A 24,733-nucleotide genomic window follows, 5' to 3' on the forward strand; every position below is an offset into this window, starting at 1 on the left:
TGGCTTTCCCTTAGTTTTATCCACGGTCCTTCACCTCATAACCACACCCCTTAACCCCTAAGTCAACGCCTATTCGCCTCATAGACACGCCTTCATGCTGGGTAGCCGCAACCATAAACAAGCAGACCACGCCCTGCTGCTCGAGGGAACTGCTGGAAGCAGTGCATTCCAGGCTTGTTCCAGCGCTGCTCCCGCTGTTAGCCACGCCTCTTTTCATTTACGACCACGCCCATCACTGCGCCTGCTACGTCCCTCCTGCTTGGGTAGCGCATGCGCACTATCTTCGTCCGACGCCATGTTGGGGGTTCGCAGGCTCCTATTAATGCTGTGATTTGGTTTCCTAGGAAGGTAGGAGGGTTACGATCAGAGTCAACCATTGCCCCACGGGGCAGCCCTAGCTGCTGTAGAAGGAGAGGGCTGGCCGGTGCAGGGGGCGGCACCATGAACTCGAGCTCTGACCTGTCCCGGCGCAACCCGCAGGAGGATTTCGAGCTGATCCAGAGGATCGGCAGTGGCACATACGGGGATGTGTACAAGGTGAGGCCGGAGGAACTTCAGCATCGCCTTCCATGGGGGACGGAGGGGCCGTTGTAAAGGGCATAAAATAGTACAGATGTCTTAACCTGCAACAACCACTTCCCAGGAAATAACATGCCTGTATAAATTGGGCATCATATCATATGATCGCCCAACGTGTGAAGCTTATTACCCGTAGAGGTACCGACAGTGCACTAAAGGGTATACAAACAAGAGGATGTTGGGTGGGCATAAAAGTAAACAAAAGCAACAGTGGGACCATCTGTCCAAGTATTGTGTAATGGCTGGGTCTGGTTGGTGCCCAGTGTGCAGAAGATTGTCCTGACAGTGACAAGCGCAGAGCAACGACTCCACCTGTGGCTCTTTGTCGGCAGTTCACGCAAAACTGCTTTTTGTTAGTCTATTTGGAGTTTTTGTCCTTTCATGAATGTAGGACTAGAGGTATCAGAATGCAAAATAAAGATACAGGCTGGGTGTGTTATTTACTTATGACAGGGGACACTTTTGCTGGTTGCAGCCTATCTGAAAGCCAGCCATGCCACCAAGCCCCCTCCCCTTCCTTGCCCAGAAGATCGCTTCCTGTCTGGTGTCTTAGGCTGCCTTTCCTGCACGGGGATAGTGTCTGAACACTGCCGGCCTCAGAATGACCCAGTGCCTTTACTTGTGCATGGTTCCCTCCCTGTGTATTGAGGTGGAGATGCAATTTGTGATTGTTTTTAATTTTAAGTAGCTTTTCAAGTGCTTGGTGTGTATTTCTGATATTCGAAAGTTGGTGATTTGAATGTAAACCCTGGCAGTACTTGTCTTTCGTTATTGACTCCAGATTCACAGTCTAGAACATTTTGTTGTTTGCTGAGACTGTAGCTTAAGTTTTCCTGCAAGATTTGGCTTTGTATTCACCGAAAGCCTATATGTTACGACTCTTCATAGTGAACAAAACAGTCTGTAAACATCAGACGCAATTTGTTTGGAACGTTTATCCGTTCCACGCTGAAGGTATTAAACATTAAACTCTAATCACGTATTTTCTATTTGTAGTTAAACTGGTCACGCACATCAAAATCTCAGTTTGCTCCTTGTAGGTGATTCTGCTCACTGTTAGAGGATAGATATAGGGTTATAGTATTTTTGCAAAAACATTGTTACGCGATACTCGAGGAATATTTATAGCTGTACTTTTTTTTTCTACTGCCATAATTATAGCTGCAGGCTCTGGCGGGCAGTTCATGTGTATATATTTTACCAGGGCAACCATCATTTTGGCTTTGGGTAGTCCTCGTCTTGAAAGCGAGCAGTGACCACAGTTATTTTTCTACATAGGGAGAAAAACAGTAGCACCTCCTAGCTATTTTTTGATTCTCATCAACAGATTGCGGCACATTCCAGTCTGTTGCTTCAGTCAAAATGTAACTGTCAATTCTTGTTTCTTTTAAAGTTACAAGGCTATATATCGTGTACATTGATTGTCTAAAAAAGTTGAAATGTAGACGGCCGTGGAGTTGGTATGAATATGTACACATTTACAATGAAGTAAATTAGTGTAGGGTGCGGAAAAGTCTCTTAAGTTCCAGAATTAACCTTAAATGGTATTGTTTTAAGGGGGTATTGCAGTTTGCAGCAAATAAACACGGCTGGATTTATGCTGTCGGAAAAATTCAATTTGTCAATGCACCATTGTTCAACATCTGTGCTCATAAATTAGCTGAAAGAAGCTTCGAACCGATTAATTGTATCTGTTTGCTGTTTTGGTGACATTTCAAAAAGTTCTTTTGTATATCAAAATGCTTGAAAGATCTTGAAGCAGGCATATAGCAGAGTAGTCCTTCAAATACCGATTTGTATGTGGTTCATATGCCAGCCCTGTGAGCTGGAGAGTTATTAATAGGGAGAACCACAATATGTTATAGCTTGAAATACTTTATGCGCAAATCGGATTGCTGCTATTTGGCATTTCTTATTGATATTTCTCCATACGGAATGGGTATTTATAAAAATGTATTGTGTAGTTAGTTAAAACCATTCAAATTTTAGCATAAAATCATCAAGTGTAACAAGGTTCCTACTTACATTTTGAATTGTACAAAGTTAAAAGGATCTTTTGATCTTCTTAAATGAAACATTGAACATAGTGTATCTAATACCAAGTCAGCACATTTGTGTCTGGAATGTTAAACTGGTCTGCTGACTGCTTCATAGTGATTATAAGAATACTCTTGGTCATACTAATAATTAATTTCAATTCTTAGCTTTAGTCTAAAAAAGTTGGCGATATACCTCTAAGATCGGAAAAGAAAGAAAGTGAACTATGTGCAAGTTAGTACCAGATAACAGTAGTCCTCCGTTATGATTTTATGTACATCATCCCTTTGCCTTTTTTAGCTGCCATGCAGTTGGAGTTCGTGTGCAAAAAAAGCAAATGTACGAATGAATGTAACAAGCATTTAGAAAATGCGAAATCTTCAACATCTGGGTATGCTTGTCATCTTAAAAGAGAAAAATGTGCCTTTGTAGTTGCCACATGATTTGGAGTTTGTGTGCAAAATGCAAACCTGTTTGATAAATAGCACCACTAAACACTATTTGTAACAATTTGCTGATTTGTTGCAAGAACTTGGCTGCCCTGCATTAACTCTGTAACAACTGGCTATTTAGTAATGCCATTATGGCAGGTCGGTATGATCAAATCCGGAGAGAACGGAAGGCTGGAGGTAAAAAATGTAGTCTCCAGTTATTGACGGCGGGACAGATACACAGGAAGTGTAAAAGTGACTCTTCCGCCTGTTCAGAGTCAGCACTGACTGGTTGGCTATGTTCGTTTCCATGTAGGAATTGTATCTTTTGAGCAAAAAGCTCCCAGTCAAATCAAGAATAGAAAATGCTGCACAGTTGGAGTTATGTGTTGAACCAATTAGAGACAATCCAAGCTCCTGTGTATTCCAACAGCTTTGTTATCAGGCGCTGTAGGCCAACCGGGGTCTGGCTGCGTAGGACAATGTCATCTGCGTACTACAGACCTCTGACTTGACGGTGTGCTAGCTTTGGAGGGTCGCTTTGGACTTCTGTGAGCCGCTTATCTAGATCTGCTGTAAATATGTTAAATAAGCTGGAGGCTAGCACGCACCCTTGTTTTAGGCCTCTCTGCGTTTGTATCCTTGCTTTGGTTCTTTCTCCATTTCCTAGCTTTATCTGGACCCAGGTACCTGAGTACAAATTGAATATGGGCCTTAATAGCGATTGCGGGTGTAGTAAGTAGTCGTAGTCAGGTTGCAGTGTAAGTAACAAATTTATTACTAACAGCCCCACACCTCAAGCGGTGCGTAGGTCAGAAAGCCAATATCATTTATCAGTTGGGCAGTTGGGAAGGTGACAGGGGCAGTGTGGAATGTTAGGGAGCCAATCAGGACGGCGGGAAACCATGGAAGCTCTCGCGCAGGAGAGCTGGTGGAAACCACTGCCAGGAGGCTTGGGGGGAAACTAGACTAGGTTACAACACATCTTCCTCTCTTGCGAGTTTTACAAATGGGCCACAAAGTGTGGCAAGGGGAACAATAGAGCTAAATAAACAGGTAGGCTTTAATCACAAACATAGTCTTCATAACGTTTAGGTTTGTGTATGGTTCTCCCAAATCTTCCCTTGGCAACAAGGGTACCGGGAAGACTTTCTGTGTCAGAGTGAGATTCGTTACTGGTTCTACCCGACCTACCGCTGAAGCTGTGACCGCCAGACATGGCTTCTGAGTCAGAGTGGGAGTCACCGTAACGACTCCGATTGGTGATCGGAGTGTGGGTAATGACATCCTCAAACTGGTCTGATGATTGACAGTCAGCTGAGTCAGTGGCAAGTGGGAGAGCGTGTGAACTGGCATTTGTGAGCCTGGAACCTTGTTCTGCACTGGATCTATCAACTTCAACCCACAAGTCTTTGCAATGTGGGTGGGGTTTAGCGTGGTGGGGATTGGCGCGCATGAATGGGGGTTGGGCGCAGGGAGCGGCGCGTGTGAATGGGGGGGTGGCGCAGGGAGCGGCGCGCGTGAATGGGGGGTGGCGCAGGGAGTGGCGCGCGTGAATGGGGAGTGGCGCGCGTGAATGGGGGGTGGCGCGCGTGAATGGGGGGGTGGCGCGCGTGAATGGGGGGTGGCGCGCGTGAATGGGGGGTGGCGCGCGTGAATGGGGGGTGGCGCAGGGAGTGGCGCGCGTGAATGGGGGGTGGCGCAGGGAGCGGCGCGTGAATGGGGGGGCAGGGAGCGGCTCGTGTGAATGGGGGGCTGTAGGGAGCGGCGCGTGAATGGGGGGCTGTAGGGAGCGGCGCGAGAATGGGGGGTGTAGGGAGCGGCTCGTGAATGGGGGGTGCAGGGAGCGGCGCGTGAATGGGGGGGTGCAGGGAGCGGCGCGTGAATGGGGGGGTGCAGGGAGGGGTGTGTGAATGGGGGGGTGCAGGGAGCGGCGTGTGAATGGGGGGGTGCAGGGAGCGGCGTGTGAATGGGGGGTGCAGGGAGCGGCATGTGAATGGGGGGGTGCAGGGAGCGGCATGTGAATGGGAGGGAGCGCGTGTGAATGGGGGGGTGCAGGGAGTGGCGTGTGAATGGGGGGGTGCAGGGAGCGGCGCGTGAATATGGGGGGGTGCAGGGAGCGGCGCGTGAATATGGGGGGGCGCAGGGAGCGGTGCGTGAATATGGGGGGGCGCAGGGAGCGGTGCGTGAATATGGGGGGGCACAGGGAGCGGCGCGCGTGAATCGGGGGTAGCGCAGGGAGCGGCGCGCGTGAATCGGGGGTAGCGCAGGGAGGGGCGCGCGTGAATCGGGGGTGGCGCAGGGAGCGGCGCGCGTGAATGGGGGGGTGGCGCAGGGAGCGGCGCGCGTGAATGGGGGGGTGGCGCAGGGAGCGGCGCGCGTGAATGGGGGGGTGGCGCAGGGAGCGGCGCGCGTGAATGGGGGGTGGCGCAGGGAGCGGCGTGCGTGAATGGGGGGTGGCGCAGGGAGCGGCATGCGTGAATCGGGGGTGGCGCAGGGAGCGGCATGCGTGAATCGGGGGCGTAGTGAGCGGCGCGCGTGAATCGGGGGCGTAGTGAGCGGCGCGCGTGAACCGGGGGTAGCGTAGTGAGCGGCGCGCGTGAACGGGGGGTAGCGCAGGGAGCGGCGCGCGTGAACGGGGGGTAGCGCAGGGAGCGGCGCGCGTGAATCGGGGGTATCGCAGGGAGCGGCGCGTGTGAATCGGGGGTAGCGCAGGGAGCGGCGCGCGTGAATCGGGGGTAGCGCAGGGAGCGGCGCGCGTGAATCGGGGGTAGCGCAGGGAGCGGCGCGCGCAACGGAGCATCGCGCGTGAATGGGGGGGGGGGGCAGGGAGCGTCGTGCGTGATGGGGGGCGCAACGGAGCATCGCGCGTGAATGGGGTGGAGGCAGACAGGGAGCGTCGCGCGTCAATGGGGTGGAGTCCAGGGAGCGTGTTTATATAGTATTTACACCGGCTGAAGTGATAATGTTATAGAATGGAGAATGCCTTTCCCAAGGTGATAGCATGTCCAGATTCAGAAACATTTTAGAACCATACAAAAACGGTGAAAATATGCCATATAAGTGGGCTGAATGTAGCATAAGGTGTAGGTAGACAGAAAAGTCCAATAAGTTACAGCTTTTATAACTGTGATGCTTTAGACCAATGATAACGAAAGTACAGCCGGTTACTCGCACGCGTCTCTCCTGACCTTTACATGCGGTCCCCTTTGCAACAGTAGCACTGGGCTGCTGTTCACTCGACTCATCACTAACATGAAAAAAAAAGTTAAATAGCGAGCATTTATTTAAAGGTTCATTGCAGTCAAAGTTAAACTAAAGTTATAGTGCACCCTTTATCTGTAGGAGCACCCTAATTATTATAGAGGACAAACATTTAAAAATATATATTTAATTAACATGCTGAACCGTTTCATCTTAGTAAATCAGATTATGGCGTTACATTCAGAAGTATTTTTTAACAGTGATTCAAACATGAATTCAGAAACGTTCAGGCATCACCAACTTGACAACAATGCCATTAGTGATTAAAGCCAAACACAGGAGTAAGTTTTGTACAGCACACCCCCTGAAGTCTTGTATTTTGAGGTCATCTTATACATGATAATGAAGAAAAATGAGGGAAATTGAAGTAAAACAATTGCCCATGATCACACAGTTTGGTCAAGTGGGAAAGCCGCGATTTATCGCAATCTTCTACACCCACTGTATGCCCCCCCAACCACCCTGCTGGCATCAGTCACATTCAAGACCAACCTTTCGGCCCCCAGGAAAATGTCTGCGAATACCCATTCTTTCGATTGTCTTACTTTGGGTGCCGTGATTACAAAATAACCAAAAAAGAACTCTTGACTGCTTGTTTAGTAGTAAAATATGGTAATAATCGGTGTTCAGTGGCTTTCCTAGACCTTTTCGTTCTTGTGCCACTGAATCTGCTGCACCGTTCAAATCATGACCCTAGTGCCTGCAAGGTAACTGCACTTGTGACTGCTTAGTAGTAAAATATAGCAATAATCGGGGTTCAGTTTGTTGCTCAGAGCTTTTGTCCCCTCTGCCACTGCACATGCTGCACCATTCAAACCATTACCCTAGTGCCGTCAATGAAATTGCACTTGTGATTGCTTGTTTAGTAGTGAAATATAGCAATAATTGGTGTACAGTGTATTTCCTAGAGATTTTAGCCCCTGTGCCAACTGCACCTGCTGCATCGTTTAAATCATTACCTAGTGCCTGCAAGGTAATGCACTTGTTTAGTAGTAAAATATTGTAATATTCAATACTCAATGAGGACATTGTTTATATCCAGCAATATATATGTTCCGATAAAAGGCACAGTTGCGGACGGAATGAATAATTACTGTGTAGCTAAACACAAAAGCTTTCATAAAAGGTACCCTTAAACTTATAATTCTTCAAAACGGGTTGCCACAGATGTCATAGATAAAGCTTTTGCATTACACATCAAAATAAAAACCAAGCACTGTTAAATTGTGTTACAATGTGGCTGGCTATTTCTTGTGAAAATATCTTATCCTGTGCTTGACAGTGAATTGCCCATAAGCAGTGTAAATTGCCCAAGATCACCACATGTTAGGTTGACTCTGAGAATGAAATGTGTTTTTTTACTTTGTTCCTGAAAAGGCTGTTTCGCAAATTAAATGGATTCACCAAAGAAGAGGAATTTTGAAAAAATGTGCAATTGTTTTGTGCAGCTGAACGAGATAGCTTTTGAGATGGCTATGTCTAAAATAAAATAAACAAGCATCGGCAAAGCCAATAGGGCTCTGCAATGCCTGATCTGATTGGCCTTGTCACTATGAATGTTTTTAGCCTAGCTGCCTAGCACCACATCTGAAAGCACAGAATCACAAGATGTTGAGCCGACGCCGAGTCTCTTCGCCCCCCCCCACCCCCAGTTGTTTATTTACCTGCCAATCCTAACACAAACAAGCATTGGCATAGCCAATAGGTCTCGCTTTTGGGACCTTATAAGTATTTAGTTATGCTGCACAATATCCTTGGTGCAACAACATCAACTGTTGCATGGCTAAACACTTATAAGGTCCCAAAGGCGAGACGTATTGGCTATGCCAATGCTTGTTTGATTTGGGGCTTATTTGGTAAATGGTAAGCAGCAGAGTGCAAGGGATACTTAATGTAAAGGGGGCAGTACAAAGGTGCTTTGCTCACTGGTCCCTGCACACAGTCTCTAGCAGGCAAGGAGTAGGCGGGGTCTAGCTGACACTGGTGCAATACATCCAGTGACAGCGAGGCCCATAGCCCTAAGGAGCCAAATGAACCCTGATTAGTGCTGTGATTTTCTACCGCAACAGCAGTCAAAGTCGCCAGTATTCTTGCTTGCTCAAGAGCCGAAGGCATCCTTGCTACGCCTCCGGGAGCAGGTATGATCTGAGATTTAAAACTGGCCATGCAAATGTTTATTTACTATCTCTCCATGTTACACTAAGCAGTCATGAACAAAAGGGGACATAAGGTGTGTGACGCAAAGATGGCAAAGATTTTTGCAAACTTTGTGAAGTTATTTTTAAATCTTTGCAGTCTTGGTAGACTTTATTAAATGTGTGCAACTTAAAAAAGACTGGTGAGTCAGCGTTATCTAAAAGTACGTTTGCAGGGAAAAAACTCCCCAAAACCCGAACATTTTCTCGCAAAAACGTAAGTTTTTGTGAAGCGAATTTATAATCTCGGCACACTATGCAAACTGTACAAGTTACACAGTTTGTCTAAGTGGCTAAGGTTCACCTTAAAAGGCAAAGTAGGACATTTTGTCCAATCATCAACACACTCGGGTAACGGCTGGCCATACAGCACACTGGAAAACCTGTGGGGGCTGAAGGAGAGTGGGCTTCTCTTAGGATGGAAAGCTAAGGGAGTCTCACCCCACACACAAGCCCTGAGCAAGTGGAACCCACTTTTCTTATATGTACGTACGAGATTTACTGCACTGGTTGAAAAATACTCTTATAGTCATGGGTACAATGCCAGAACAGGAAGACCTGATGCGTTCTCACCTATGCTTACAAGTTCTACGTGGTAACAAAGTATGCTTACTGTCCTACTAAAGGTTCAGTTTGAGAGTGACTAATGGTGCTGCCTTGACACTGTGCAAAAAAGACAAGAATGTCCAACTCTTCACCAACTGTACTTAGTGTAAAATGTGGCTTAGTGTCACCTCATGCTGTGGATGTGGCCTCTAAGAGGTAAATGCTCTACTAAAAGTATTTTTTAAAAGGTGACTAGACGTGCCTACACCTGCATGTGCTCACTTTTCCTCTGCCTGCATCCTGAAAGAGGTGCTTACTGCCCCACTGGATGAACTCTTGGAGCCTAGCAGTGAGGGTCTTACCATGCTTCCGCGTGATGAATTCCTCATGAGATGATAGTGGTTCATGTTGGCCCTTCCACACCTTACATGTAGCTTCTAAGAGCAAGCATTTCTCCTGTTAAAGGCTTTTGGCCAAAGGTGGCTGGTGAACTGTGAAACTGGTGGGGCTAAAATCATTATCTCAGAATTGCGGCAAGTAGACAAAATAAGGCAGCCCAACTCCAAATGGAGGGGATTATTCCCCCAAGATTTTTTTAAAAATATGACTGAAGGCAGTACAATCCCAACAACAGGTGCAGCCCGGCAATAACACTAAGCAAGACTCCTTTACACAGAACTGGTACCTTCTTATAGTGCATGCACTAAAAGTATCGGCCAAAAATAAATATACAGCTGGGTGATATAACTACGCAGTTCCTACTCCATGAGTCAGAAGTATTCATTGCTGCTCCCGATGCTTTTATCATTAAAGTATGTACTGCTGCTACCAAGTGTATTGGAGCGCTTCACATGGACAGCAGTAGCATTACACAAGGTCATATGTATCATGGTTTTTTTAAGGCACAGGGAGATTGTGATTTGCCCATGATCACAGGATGTTGAGCCGTCGCCAGATTCGAACCCGCTAGCACAATTCCAAAGTGGCAGCTCTGGCTGTAGGGCCACAACCTCTCTGTTATTGAGATGCCTGGAAGGTGTAGACATAGACAAAGCCCTCTCCAAGAAAGGCTTGTGAACTCTGCATGATAGGTCTTGTGAAACTGTCCTAATGTGTTTTAAAAAATAAACAGTTCTTATTTAAACTATTTATAGGTATCCTATCCCATGTCAAATGCTATTTATTCGGATTTCTGCACAGGCAGTGCCTCAAGCGGTCATTGAGAGATGCAAAAAAGAAAACCCAATTATTCATGTGTACAGTCAAGGAAAAACCTCGGGTCCTGGAAGAGTTACCGCGAATTGTCTTCAAAATGTTTTATGTTGTACATGACATAATTAAATCCATCCCATTCCTCGACGAAATGTAGTATCGGTCAGTACATGACAGGTACAACTGCCGTTATACTTGCCCAGGCTGTTAAAACTGTTTTAATGGAAAACGAGTGTTAAATCATACTGTAGCGCTATCACCGATATTCCTCTGCGGGTCATTATTCAAAGACCACATGTGTGTTAAAGGTATTTCTCTAGATAACGGAAGAATATTGAATGGGGCGAGTACTTGTGAGGAGAACAGACGGGTTATCTATCTTAATTTGAATACAAATTCTAGCTGTCAAAACCCACACACTAACTGGCCCGGATTCAAAAGTGGTACGAGCACCCGCCGCGGCGAAAGTGAAAGCAGCAGCGCGTTTGAACATATGTTGACAAGGCGAGGTGCGGCGGGTAGGGTCGGAGGAGTGTTCAGAGAGCAAGCGAGAGGAAAGCTGGCTCCTGATCGGGCGCTGAAAGGTGGCGGCTGCGCGCATGCGTCACCGCAAGCGTATGTCCAGCAATAGCTGTGGTAGCACTTTTAAAACCCACTTCTAAATGTCTCGCAATACAGCGCATGCTCTGGCTCAGGCCAGACCTGAAAAGGGATATGACATAGCCTGTGTTGGCCGCATCATAGTGCTTTTTTCCGTGACCTTTAGGCTTGCTGAACAGTATATGTGCTGCTACATGGCTAAAAGACATTCACATTGGCATGCCAGTAGCTCGGGCATTCCTAGAATCTATTGGATTTGCCAATGCTTGTTTGGGTTTGGCGGTGTCTTGCTGAACAAATTAGGATCTGAAGTGACGCATGGATGTGGCGTAATGCCAGAGCTGCCGACAGGAGAACTGGAAGTCAGGTTTGAATCTCTGGGTCGGCTGAAGAATTTGTGATTGTGGGCAAATCACTTACTCTTTCTCTTGCTTACGGCAATGAATATGTCATTGCGTAATGTAACTGATGAGCTCTTAAAGTGCTTCAGTTCCATCGGCTGGTGTTAGCACTATAACAAGATGGAGAACAGAACAAGTGTTCCAGTAGAGGATGTAGGCTTACGGCTAGAGTGGTTGATCTCAAAGCTTGGGAACCCGGTTCGAGTCTCGGCAACAACGTCAACATCCTGTGATTCTGAGCAAATCAGTTAACATCCCCGTGCCTAACCCAAAAAAATTAATGTGTCCATCAGTAATGGAACTGGTTCTCATGTAAAGTGCTCTAATACCCTATGCCTCGAGCCTGGTTTGTGCTATATAAAACTCTAAAAAAAAAAAAAGATTTTTTTTTTTAAAAAGGAAGCGACGGGGAGGTAGTGGAGGTTGAGGGAAGCAGGAGGGGATAGGGAGATGGGCAAGCAATTACTTCGGGAAAAAACCTTTATTAAAGCAGGATCAGCAACAAAAATGAATGTGTCATTGTATAATTTAACTGGTGAGCATTTAAAGAGCTCCAATGCCATCAGCGTGTCATGAAATGTGGTACACTACTGTTTGCCATTGTTACCATACATTCGGTTGCAGATTTCAGGTATCTTCTCTTTTGTCAGTACAGTAAATTGTCATTGTTAGTTATTCCTGTTTTTTTCCAGCTTTAATTTAATTTTCAATGTAAATGTTTCTTCTTAAAATCATTTTTCCTTAAAATCTGTTTTTTCATCATTTGATTTTCACCAAAGTGGTTTGCCAGTTTTCGCTTTTTGCATTAAATCACATACTTCAGAGGATGGATGCTTTCCGAGGGAAAATATTTGAAGGAATTGAGGGCCGTGGGCGAATGAAGGCATTTGTTGTAGGTGTCAAAAACCTTTATAGAGCATGATTAAATAAAAGAAGGACGAGTAGTCATTGTTTTATTTGAGAGGTTGTAGACCTGTTGAGGGACAATAAGCCAACATATCAGTTACACTAGGATTCAATGCAGCGCTTAGAAAGCGGATTATATTTGTAAAGACCGAATTGGCAACCTGGAGAGGCAGAGACCGTGGAAATATTTTGAATTCTCTGAAGCAATCCAGAACATTGTTTAGCTGTACCAGCGAACAGTGATTGCACAGATGCGGGATACTCTGGCTGAACACGCAACAAAGTCTCTAGAAGATAACCAAAAGTAGCTGGATAATTAAAGGATGTTTATTTCATGAGTATAATAAATGAACAATAGGAATGCCTGAAGATGAAGTAGTGAGTAATAGTATGTCATTATTTTGAAAAGATACAAGCATAAACTAATATATATGTTTAAGCCCTACCAAGAACCTATGCGTTTAGGACACATACAGAGTACAGTAGAATAGGCGATGACAGTCCCAAAACAGGAAAATAATCTTGGAGCAAGAAATCCAGAATTGAGGATACTGCATCTTTTTCTTTTTTTTCCCCTTAAGACCATATTACATAGGAATAGCTGCAGGTCGTTTGCCTTTGTAATCTCCACAGTTACTTGTCTCCGACAGAAGATCTAGTCCTGTCTTGCTCAGTTACCTTCTAGACAGATAACACAGGCAAATCCTTGAGGCCAGCTCACTCAAAGGTACAGAGGTCTGCTGTATCTTCTATAGTGTTGTAGTTTGGTATCTTCATTCTACCATTAAGAATTTATATTTAAAATCTATTCAGTATGCTGAATTTAATTTGAGTGAAATAATATAAATGCTTTACCTTTCTCATTATTGAGAAGCCAATTGGCCTGTGCTAAATTGCTGACTTTTGAAAGTGATTTGTAGGAGAAACATGATTTTAGAGTGTACGTACTGTCTGTTCAAATCTTAGATAGACCTCGCGCCTCCTTATGCACAGTGTTGTCATCAAGAATGTAATTTCAGATGTTGCAGTGATGTTATCAATGATGTCCAAGAACATGTCAAAAGTGATGTAATATGCGAGTTAATTAGCAGTTCATGGCGAGGGCACAAGCTATAGTTACTTTTCGGCTTAAGTCATAGTTACTTGATATAACTACAGTGAATTTTATTAGTTTTAATCGCTTAAAACTGCATCTTTTATCTGACATTTTCACTTCGGTATAGCGTCTCTTTAACCATTGTTTTTTTCTGTGATTTTCCACGTTTTTTAAAAATATAAAGTATTTTACAGTAGATTATACAATACAAGACCCCATCCCCTACGACCAAATACATTAATAATGGGGGAGGAGCACGCGTGGCCCTGCTTTCCCTGCCCAAATGGGCCGAGGGAACTCCACCCCCCCGGGCAATGCTTTAATAATAGGAGAGTAGGTGCATGGCTCCCGTCCCTGAGGCTTAAGTGTTTTGGGCAACCCCATGGCCAAACACATTTTTATTGGGGGATGGATGGTGTTTGGCCCCTCCCCAAGCCTTAAGAGGCTCCAGGGAGCCCATCTTCGAGGGTAAAATAAATTCATATTACGAGAGTGAAGTGTGTGACCCCCACCTCCCCCCCCCCCCCCAAACTTTAATAGGCCCTGGGGGATGGGATCAAATTCTACTTATAAGGGGAGGAGAGTGCAGTCCCCTCATTGATCCAGAATAGGCCCCGAGAACTGCATCCCCTGCGGCCGAAGGCCATATTGAAGGGGAGGGGGCTGCGTGGCCCCCCTCCCCGTGCCTTTTGTGGCCCGAGGACCCTATTTCCCTGGGCCTCTCATCATTTTAGGCGGGAGCCCTGGTGCCCACTTGGGGCACCCAACAAGCTGCAAGACAGCCTCCCACATCCTGTGTGAGTCTGCATTGCTCCCGCCTGGTGGGAGGAGCTGCATATGCATACTCTCCCGGGTGGAGCAATATGTGTTTTGCTGCCTGTAGGAGCACGGGCAAGGAAACCGAAGCCTTCTCCTAACAGATGGGAGTATTTTTATAGCTCTTGCTGAGTGAGCGCATATATGCCTCCCCTGCCCGTGGTCCTTCAGGCAGGGAAAGCATGTTGGCTCCAACCAGTCAGGAGATTAAAAAATGCTCCCACCAGGCAGGATCAAACGTGTTTCGCTGCCTGCGGTGATGTGTGCAGGGAAACTACTGTGTCCCCGATGTGGGCTCGCCAGGGCACATTCTGTGAGCCAGGCCCAGGGATAGGAAGAGGATCAGTGAGGGGGATGCATAGTTAATTTTGGACACAGGGATGAGGCCCCAGGGTCTTTAGGGATGGGAGACGCACACAGTTCATTTTGTCCACAGGGATGGGGTCCCTGGGGCCTTTTGAGGCTCAGGTAGGGAGGCTGTACAGTTCTCGTGGGCAGTCAAGGGGTTAAAGATCCCTGAAGTAAACCTGTGTTTGCGCATGGATTGCTATTGCAAGTGGTGCAATGTTTGCTACACTTAGTAATTACTGGGTGCTATAAAGTACAAACATTCTGCTTCCCAACCGTTGCCTGTTAAAATTTTAGCAGATCAAATGTGCTGACATTTAACGGGTTAAAAGGCCTATTAATTAGACACAAGAATTTTGGTGCACCAAAATCCATATGTAATGCCCCAACTTTAAGGGCTAAATGTGTAATAGACATTATTTATCATACCTGTTAAATTTCGAACCGCTGTTATTGTATTTTAAAGGATGCAGCACTTATCTCATCCCCCACCAAAGCACTCCAAATCCAGGCCTGTGTGTTCAGCTGTAGAGGGCGATCTGCACATTATATCTGGATCTCAACTGTTGCCCACTGAAATGAGAAACTCTGTAGCTGCCATTCTGTTATTACCGTCATGCGCTTGTTGGCATGAGGTATGCATTTTTCCTACAAGAAAAAGCACAGCACAAGCCGCACAAGACTTGAACTTGATGTTCCCCAGCAGCCAGCAACGCCTGGGGCGAGAGTGCATTCCGGTGGGACAGGGAAGAATACGGGTTACCTACTGGTCGAGGAACCTCTGCTGTTCCTCTTTCTTTTTTATAGTCTCTTTTTGTGCCCCTGGGGTATTTTCTAGCATATCCTCAGACAAACTCTGTATATAAACCAGTGTTCCATCGTTCACATGCAAAGCTTCTGATATGCAGCTTAGTTAAGTTGGTAAGATGTTTTCAGTTGTGTATTTTATTATGTAGATATGTTGAATCCTATTTTCATTTGCTGCATGAACTGTGCCCCGTTAGCAAATTGTTTGGAATTCATTGATCATCTACCGATTTCAGATCAAAGAATGGGCAACTTGTTTGTTGCACCTATTTATTTCATTATTTTGATGCTTTATACAATTCCTAACTGACAGCAGGCCATATATCACCATATGTAGACGTACTGAATTACATTTTGTTTGAGAAAACATTTTAAGGTACCTTTGAATCCACCGCCATTGGTTACGTTTGTTTGTCGTGGTTAATCTCCAAAATATAAATCCGCCATTGTGACTAGTTTGTGCTAAAACAACACTAGTTGCATGTTCCTATCCGAAAGCATACTTCTATTTAAATAAAGACTCCCTTGAATTAGGCTGCTGACTAGGAGATAAAACTCAGCTGCGTGGTTCTGCAAGGTTCCATATTCTTGCCACTCTTGTTTTAATATTTATATGTTTCCTCTTGAAAATTTTTTGGCAGAGTATGGAATCTTCTTTTACATTGTGTGCCGACGTCATGCAGTTGATAATCCAAAACAACTTTGCTGCTAAATGGCCAAACCATCATATGCAATACTTGATCAATCATATAAATTTGAACCCTGAAAAAAGCACGTTATTGCTCATCTCTTCCCAGGCCGTGCCCTCTACATATTTAGCAAAAATATTTGTATTACCCTAAAAGATACCAATGCTTGTCGATTGACCATTCAGAGAACACGTTTGTTGACAGAGCTTTTTGAGTTATTAAATACTTTCCTTTTTGCTCATCGTTCTAGCAGCAATCTGACCTTTTTTAATGAAAGAATTGAATATATATCTGTTCTGTGTTATTTTGTTTGTTAGTTATAGTAGTCAGTGGACTTTCTAGTGCCATGATGTTTAGCCAAACATGTGTCCCACATATTTATTCCATAGACTGTAGATTAGTGTATTTGCTGTGTTTACTTGGATATATAACTTGGGACGTTTGCTTCCGGTAACTAAGATTCAGTCTTTGTGCAGTCTGTCGGTTTTTGAAGTGTGATTCCTTCCTGGTGGAAATGTTAGAATCTTTTTTGAAATTCTAGAAAATTAAGCATTTTATTATTTGAGCGCCATGCGATTGTAGCTTAATGGCTTTCTATCTGGCTTGATGACCCTGGTTTAAATCCCTGCTTCAATAATACATAGCCGAGCTGTGTGATCCTTAACAAATACATTAATCTTGCTATGGCTAAAATGTTTTCGGATTCAAACACAACATATTTAACCTTTTCGCCGCAGCACGAATACCACCGTGGCGCAGGCGAGGCGTTGGCGGTGGCCTCCTACTACAGATCAGTTGTGAGCCAGCTAATGTTGAGTGAGTGTCCACTTGCTGTCCCGTGGAGGAGAGGGGATTACGATGTGGTTAGTATGGATCATCATTACCCTTTGACTTGACCACTCAAAGAATGACCTTCAGTTTCTTGATGACCAGCCTCAGCCAGATAAACTCATTTGGAAGAACTTATTGAATCTGTCCCATAGGGAACTTCTAGTAAGACATGAGCCCCGTTTCACTCTCTGAAGAATCCTCCATGACCAGAATCAACTGCTGATGCAAGGGACACTCCAATGACATTAAAAGATCATAGCTCCACTGCCCTTTGTGGTGTTGGTGATAGATTGATCTATATGGGTAGTTGGGTAGGAAGAGAAGTCTATAACAGGACATGTCTTGTTTGGCTGGGACTGACTTGAGTGGTGCCACACTAAGAATCTTGAGGAAAAGTAGGCTTGGCTCCCCGAAGCATGTGCAAATCAGGAGGAGTGTTCTACATATTACTGCCAATTACCTGTATCATCTGTATTCTACATTTTGTAAGCATTCACTGGATCTGGACTGAGAGATCAGCTCTGTCCAATTATGCAACTGCCTTTTTGCAGCAATAGAAAGTTTGACCCATGGCAGGGCCGCTGGCTTCTAGACACCACCCTGACTGGATATTAACATCTGAACTGGGGTGGTGGAGTGAGCTAAAGAATGATGCTGGATTAAACCCAGATCAGTTGACTGGGGGTAAGTGCTTGCAATGTTCAATACTCCGTCCATCAGCCCCTTTAAATTTTGCTTTGTTCGCCCTAAGTTGGCAGGGTATCCCCAGGCGTGGGTCCCTTTCTCACTTTGCCACTGGATTCAAGCTAGCCTGGCTGATGATGGCTGATTAGCCAGAAACCGGTCCCATGATGCTTGTTTCCGGTCCAGGGAAGACATGGCTTGGCAGTTCATGCTGGACTGTTCCCATGAGGCACAGGGTCAGACTGATTTGCATTTGGCCATGTCTGAACTGGGGTGGTGGAGTGACCTAAAGAATGATGATGGATTAAACCCAGATCAGTTAACTGGGGGTGAGTGCTTGCAATGTTCAACATTCCGTCCATCATCCCCTTTGGTTTTGCTATTAACATCTGGCACCAGGTGCCAGATCTCTCAATGCAGTGCGTTCACCTCTTCTGTAGTTAGTAATATCTTTTGTATTTGACTTGTGAGGGTAACTTGCTGGAAGAGAGCACTCTGATAGACTGTATTGCATTCAGCAATACTCAGTGAAGCATCCACGTCTGGGTCCCCACATATACCTTCATATCTCTTCCTTAAAATAAAATCCTCTATCTTTTGCTATTTGAGGTCATCTTTGCTCTTAATGCACACCTGTTGAATTTTCAGTGATCTCATTGATTGTCAAGTATACACTGCAGCCCGGTACTCTGTTGCCTAAGCAAATATGGCGCTAGGACATGAATAGGAAATGTGTGTCAGCAGACCTGTGGCTTGAACAAGCTGAAGAGTAAGAAACCACAGGAAAATAAAACTAGCATTTGCAATGCAATATATGTCGCATTTACGAAACTCTCAAATGCAAGACCTATTGCATTGCAAATGGTTGTTTGCAAAAGCGCCCCATGCCTCACTTTCAGTTTAATGCAGCCACACCCCTTTCCTTAGATGCGGCTAAAGAAAGGGGTGCGGCTGCCATTAACCTTAAAGCACGGTGGCGTGCTGTGCGATGAGAAAAAAAAAATAAAGACTTACAAGAGAGCGTGGTGAAAAGCATTTAACAAAACAGTGCTTGGAGGCTGTAATTAAAGCCTACCGAGCACCAACACAAATAACGGGGATGTCCTCATGGGAGGTTACAAATGAAGACAAGGCGATACTAAGGAGCGACTGACAAGCCTATTAAAGAATTAGAAGCCACCTTTCATAAAGGACAATGACAAAAGCCAATGAAAAATATTGGCAGAAAGTGGGTGAAGATTCAAGGCCATACCTCAATACAGAATGCCCCGTTGAGCAGCACATGCGCTGCCCAGGCTCGACCTAAATTTAAAAAAAAACACTGCGAATTGGGAAATTTTCAAAATCTGGCTCTTTTGCTTGGTCACCCCAGATTTTTCACCTTTTGCTGGGCGCTATATTTTTGCTAGCTTTGGAACTCTGTGCACTTTGCCCCTGCTAACCAGTAATCAAGTCCCTGTTCTCCCCATTTAACATAGTTGAATTGGCATGGCCCTAGTTGGTATATTGTCCTTAGTATATTATACAAAATGCACCCAAGCCCTGGAAGTTAAGTTCCGCTAGTGGACTGCAGCTCCTTTTGTGCCATCCACTACATTGGCTGTGCTTACATGACTCCAGGCCTACCATTGTGGCCTGACTTTAAAATATAAAAATTGCAGTTCAACCTGTCAAAATTAATGCCTTTTGACAGGTTAAAAGCTTCATTTGAAATATTAATACGTCCCCATATATAGGCCGTTTAGCGTAGAAGGGAGGTGGCATGGAATTTAAAAGTATGACCAAAGTACTGTCTCTTGGTTTATTGTGGGTAAAGTGGCTCCCTCAAACTGAATTTGGTGTTATATGTGAGAGGACACTAGGATTACCATAGTACACACCTCATGCACACCTAGCCCTCAGAGCCCAAGTTTAATGAGGCCGAAGACCTGTTCCATTTTGAAAATGGCAAGCATGTGCAAGGTTGGCTCTGGGAACATTTGCACCATTGTTTATGACATGGCCAGAGGGTCATTCCTACCATCTAGCTAGGGCCAGGTGTGGATGCGGCCCCTCCAAGCACCAAGGTCAGAATACTTTATCTACTTCCTTAAGAATAGAAGAGGACGTGACCTGCGGTCTGTGACCTGAGGGGAGCCCTGAAGGACTGGCCCTGCTCCTGCTTGTACCCTGGACAAAGAAGTAAACTCCCAGGGTTGTAAGGCTGACCTGTAAAGCTTCAGAAACTCAAGTGGCCTTTTCCTTTAATTACTTATCTGACCAGTGGCAACGGGACCTGATCAGGACCTTGCTGTCTGCCTTCGACTGAGACCCTGTGAGTCTTCAAGTGTCTCCCCTTAGGTTATGAGGGTCTTTAGAAGTGTACTCTTGTAGTGAATTGGGAGTTAAATGGTCAAGTCAGAGGGTAACCTCTTTGACCAGGTTTAACCTGGTTGGTGTAGCCGCCTGCTCTCCATTGTGTCAGCCTCAAATTGTGTCTATGTCCTTATCTTCCTCGACCATGGATTATCTGTGGTGCTTTGTGCTTTTGGCACTATTTCCTTATAAAACTTTAAAAATGATGAATCTGGTTGCCCTTATTGGATTTTGTCATTTTGCTGTCATTTTATTTATTAAATCACACTCAAATTCAATTTGGATTTTTTATGCCATTTCTTGAGTGTGCTGTTCATCACGGCTGTGGCAGTTTGTTAATGGATACATTGTTGAATTCCAGTTTAGATTTTGGAGCTGGAGCATCATGTATTTTGTTGAACTGAAGATACAGCATGAAGACTAACTAATTTGGTAGACAGCATATGTTCTTTGACGTACTTTGCTGACAGCACATTTTAATTGCTGACTTATAACTTTATTGTTTAGGAAATATGTGCTGTCTGGATCCCTTTGCCTGTCATGAAGACCGTTACCCTCTAATTACCCTCGTACTTTTATCTAGCGATGAGTGATAAAACTGGCCCTGCAGAGCTTAATGTGAGTAGCTGTTTGCAGTCTGGACACGATATGTTCTACAATTTAATTTTCCATTTAGATTGCAGAACATATTTTAAAATATTGATCACTGTTTGTTGTTGATTTTCTGTTGATTAGGGTTCCTGCTGTTTATTTTGTGCTGGCAGGTATTTGAGTAAGTGTGAAGTGAGGCTATAATGAATGCTGCCTCTTGACGTGGGAAGTGATTGGAATTTTATAGGTAGTTCTGTTTTTCAGAAGTTGTATATGTGTGACTGGTAGGGCGAGTGGGTGAAAGATGGCTAGTAATGACGTTGGGATGTTGATGGCAGTGTTAATAAAAGAGGCTTGAAAGGGCAGGGATCATGTTGTGGAAGAGAACCACAATATGAAAAATTGAGCAGTGCAATGCAGAGCACCTAAAGCAGCCAGTCTACACTGCCTCCTATTCATATTCGGATAGCTTGATTATTTATGCACATGTATCTTGTAAGGATATATTGAAATTCCGACATGAATTGGGCTTTCAGAGACCAGTGCTGGTCACCAAAGCTCTGCTGTCTTACCCTTCCCGACCCCTTGAACTACACCTGACCAAGGGGAACTTGGGGTAGAGCACAAAAAATGAGGCATTTGTAAGGCTGATCAGGGGTCTTATTGTTGAGAAGTGTGACCATGAAGCTCAAGTTGGCAGAGCAGCAAGCAAGGGGCCCATTTGTCAATGTCACCTAATGGCACATGAGCTGTGGGATAAAGAGGGTGACAGGAGATCAAGAAGCATATGGAGCAGGGGAACTGCAGGGTGCACGGGAAAGGTGGAATCTTCAAAGGTTTATTTTGTGCAGTCTGAATAGTGATGAATTCACAGATAGTTTGAAGATTCTTATGTATGCCGCACAACATACCTGAGAATGTTGTGTTTTACTCAAACTGACAGACCTTCAAGAAAATCTGATTTAAGTGTACATAGAAACTGTGCTGAAATTATCCCTGCATTGCTGAACACCCTGATCCATCAGAATCGGTTTGCCAATAAATCTGAGCATTTGTTATTCATGCAGCCAGTATTCCAGTGGCCCAGTCCTTTTGCCCTTATACTTGTGTGCGACTATTTAAAGTCCTGAAGCCAATTGTGGAAATTTCGCTCAGAATAGAATTGGATTTGGAATTTCAGGAGTCATACATTCCCTCCCATGCATATATCCTTGCTTTTAAAAAGATAGCTTGCTTCCTTTAAGCCCGCCTTTTTCTCTGGTTGAGGATATTGTCCATTATTATCGCACAGCAGGTGCTGGTCCGTTCATCTTTTTGGGAACCCAAGCGTTTTTTCCAGCCTGAAGTTCTCATGCCTCTTTTCTTATCTTACTCGTCCTGGAGTGATAGCTCCCAATTCTCAGAAGACCGACCCTCACTGATTGTGCTTGGATTGCTTTGGCCAGGAACACCCAAAGTACTCCTGCTTTGCGTGATTCATTCACATATCAGATATGGTTCTGCAAGTGCACATCTCAGGGTTTATTTGGACTTAGTAAGGAATGCTAAAGGTTAACCCCTTCGAGGCTGATGACGAGCTGGGCTCGTCATGGTGTAGCCTCCTCACACACTGATGACGAGCCCAGCTCGTCATGAACAATGGGTTTTTTAAGAAGTCAGCGTTCCAGCAGAATAATAGCAGCGCGCATGTGGTTAAGAAGCTGTCCTCTTACCCACTGCATTGAGTCTACTCTTTCAATAACAGATCCGTATAGGAAGTACTCTACAGTGAAAGGTGTGTGCGACTGGTTGGTGACCCATAGGTGGCTTTCCGACTTAACACCAGCTAACTAGGTGGAGACAAAACTGCAAGGGATTCCAATTGAAATGTGACATTTCATCTTTGCAAGAGCAGTCATAAATCTTCCTTGCTTTGGTATGTAAGGTTTCTATCCAACAGTGAAGAGCAATTAAAGTATTGTCAGGTGCCCCTTTACTGCCACCAATACTTACTCTTAGGTACACTGCATGCTTTATGCATTGGGGAAATTGATTCTGTAGCTCTGATGCAGATTAAGTCCGAGTAAGACAAGTGTATTGGAGGGGTTAACTTTTGGCCCTTCAGTGAAATTAAGCCCTATTTTAACCCCCAGTTTACAAGACTGGAAGCTGGGTTCTCCCATTGCATGCTGCACATCTGACCTGTCAGGAGATCGCTATACCTTTGATAGTGTGGTAGACCTCTTTTCAAAAGGCTTCTTTTATGAACCTCTGAACTGTCAAACATCACAGTTTTAAATAGTTAACCAGAATGGCGTTCATTCATTCTTCTGCTCTCTAACTTGCCGTTGTTCATCTAAACTGTATTTTTTGTTCTACCTGCTCTTTAGCTAAGGGCCCACGTCAGCTGCTTGGAATTAAAATAAAATTCAAAAGAGAAGTGGATCTATCAGTCCAGAATACTACATTTTCATTTCAAAACAGAGTTGGATCTAATAGTAAAATTTGGTAAAAATGGTCTTAAACTGATTTCACCGCGTTCAGTCTACTTTTAGCCACACAATAAAGACTTTCTGTTGTAGTAACACATGTCTGTGCTTCCATCAAGGGCACATTAAGCTACACGTACAGGCAGTGAAGGAAAGCCAACCTAAATTCCGTCGCTGTCTTTCATATTGACTGTGTGTCATCTCATACGACGCGTGCAACGACTTTGAAAACCAGGAGCAGTTATAGTTCTTGGATTTCAGAAAACTGCATTTGAATGAATAACTTGGCTATCGGCGAAGAGTTCTGCTTTATGGCATCTCACATTTTTCATGAGCTCAGTGGGAGAAATAAAGGTGTTCTGAAGTTTGTGATCAGCAGGCAGCTGGGGAGATTGAGGTCTTTTTTGATAAAGATGGTGTTTTTGCTTTGTTGGCTGCTGCTTTTGCTTTGTTGGCTGCTGCTTTGCTGAGGTACAGAGTTTAAAATCATGATGTGCAGTGTATGCTGAGCATTTGATGTGTGAATGGAGGGTTGAGATTGTCAGAGTTAGATAAGCATATAATGGTACTGGCAAATGCAAATACGTGAGATGATTGGGTTGGTACATGCAGATGCTGGTAGGATGTTCGTGTTAAAATTAATGGGTGCTGAGTAGTTCTGGTCTAGATGCAAGTCCGTTTTTGCAGAGGATATTTATGCATTATAGATATTTTGTAAGTACATGTTTTGAGAGTGTTTTTTGTAACCTGTTTGTATGCTTGTTTCAGGTGCTGCCAAAAAATTGTTGGATTGGACCATCAGTGAAAGTTTTCTTTTAAGTCTTGGTGTTTATTTACTACTGACATCACCTTAGGTTAATATTGCTCCTTGTCTTGTGTGAAAAAGCTTCAGAATTAATTGTGTGTCCTTGAATTGGTTAAACCTATAATAAAAATGAAGATCTTGACTGGGACTTCTTCCAAAAATCTTCAGAACCAGCCTAGACCAGTTCTGGCATGGACACGAGCTTCATTCCTGAAATAGTACTTAATCTGACACAAACACGAGTGTGAAAAGTAACTGCTGTATTTCAGTAAAGAAATGTCGCAGAATATTGTATTTTTCAAATTCATTGCAGAAACCTCCACCTCCCTGGTTCTGGGTGAGTTTAGAAAACAGTTTTCTAGCACTCATTGGTGTTCCCCCACGCACCTCACTTGCCCTCTCCTTTCTTGTCTGAACATCTCTTAACCCACTGTGACGCAGTATGTAGACTGAGGAAGTGTATACAGTCTGAGTCCAAAAACATACCTTGTTTTCTGAGAGGCCTGGAATGGATAATATGTATTAAATTCATTAGTGATATTCCATATGGTTATTTGTTCACCATTGGCATAGTGTTACCTGGGTTTATATTTTTATGCAGCAAGGAAATCGGATGACAAGGCCTTATCACACACGATTCTAAACGTATAGGATGAATTAACATGATTCAAGTTGAAATTATTTTATTATGATGTATAGAAATGGGTTTAGTAATGTGTTTTAATTAGGTGACATTTTAGTGCAAACACCATCTTGGACAAGGACGAATTCTGTCTCAGACATTCATTCACCCATGTCACCTGCCACCCCCCAAACCTGTGCACAGCCTCTCTCTTCTACAAGCTCTGCAGACTGAAGTCAAGCTGATGTTTTATTTACATAGTTAAGAATAAATAACCTTCAAGGAACTTTTCCCTGCTTTGACTTGTTTCAAAGTCCTTCCGCTGTAGTTTCACTATGCAGACTGGTCCTATTCATTTGTCTTAAGATTTAATGTTGAAGCTTTCAAATTGTGCTCCAACATCTCTGGATGACGTTAGCATATAGTGTCATAAATATTTTCTTAAAAAGG

The 24,733-nt window shown here is 44.3% G+C and overlaps 1 protein-coding gene across 8 annotated transcripts in view; it reads left to right on the forward strand.

Annotated features, from left to right (window-relative positions):
• The first annotated feature begins 270 nt into the window (after positions 1-270).
• MAP4K3 (mitogen-activated protein kinase kinase kinase kinase 3) overlaps positions 271-24,733 on the forward strand; it is a 1,209,829-nt gene continuing 1,185,366 nt past the window's right edge. For 4 of the 8 annotated variants that reach the window (XM_086927231.1, XM_086927232.1, XM_086927234.1 and 1 more), the window contains exon 1: positions 281-537. In XM_086927231.1, coding sequence (XP_086783357.1) covers positions 442-537 — 96 coding nt within the window. In that variant the 5' untranslated portion in view covers positions 281-441. Of the gene's footprint in view, positions 538-24,733 lie in introns of all 8 variants that reach the window. The other 4 variants (XM_086927237.1, XM_086927233.1, XM_086927236.1 and 1 more) reach the window with 2 other exon arrangements.

Source organism: Lissotriton vulgaris, chromosome 6 (assembly GCF_964263255.1).
Source record: "Lissotriton vulgaris chromosome 6, aLisVul1.2, whole genome shotgun sequence".
Taxonomy (NCBI): domain Eukaryota; kingdom Metazoa; phylum Chordata; class Amphibia; order Caudata; family Salamandridae; genus Lissotriton; species Lissotriton vulgaris.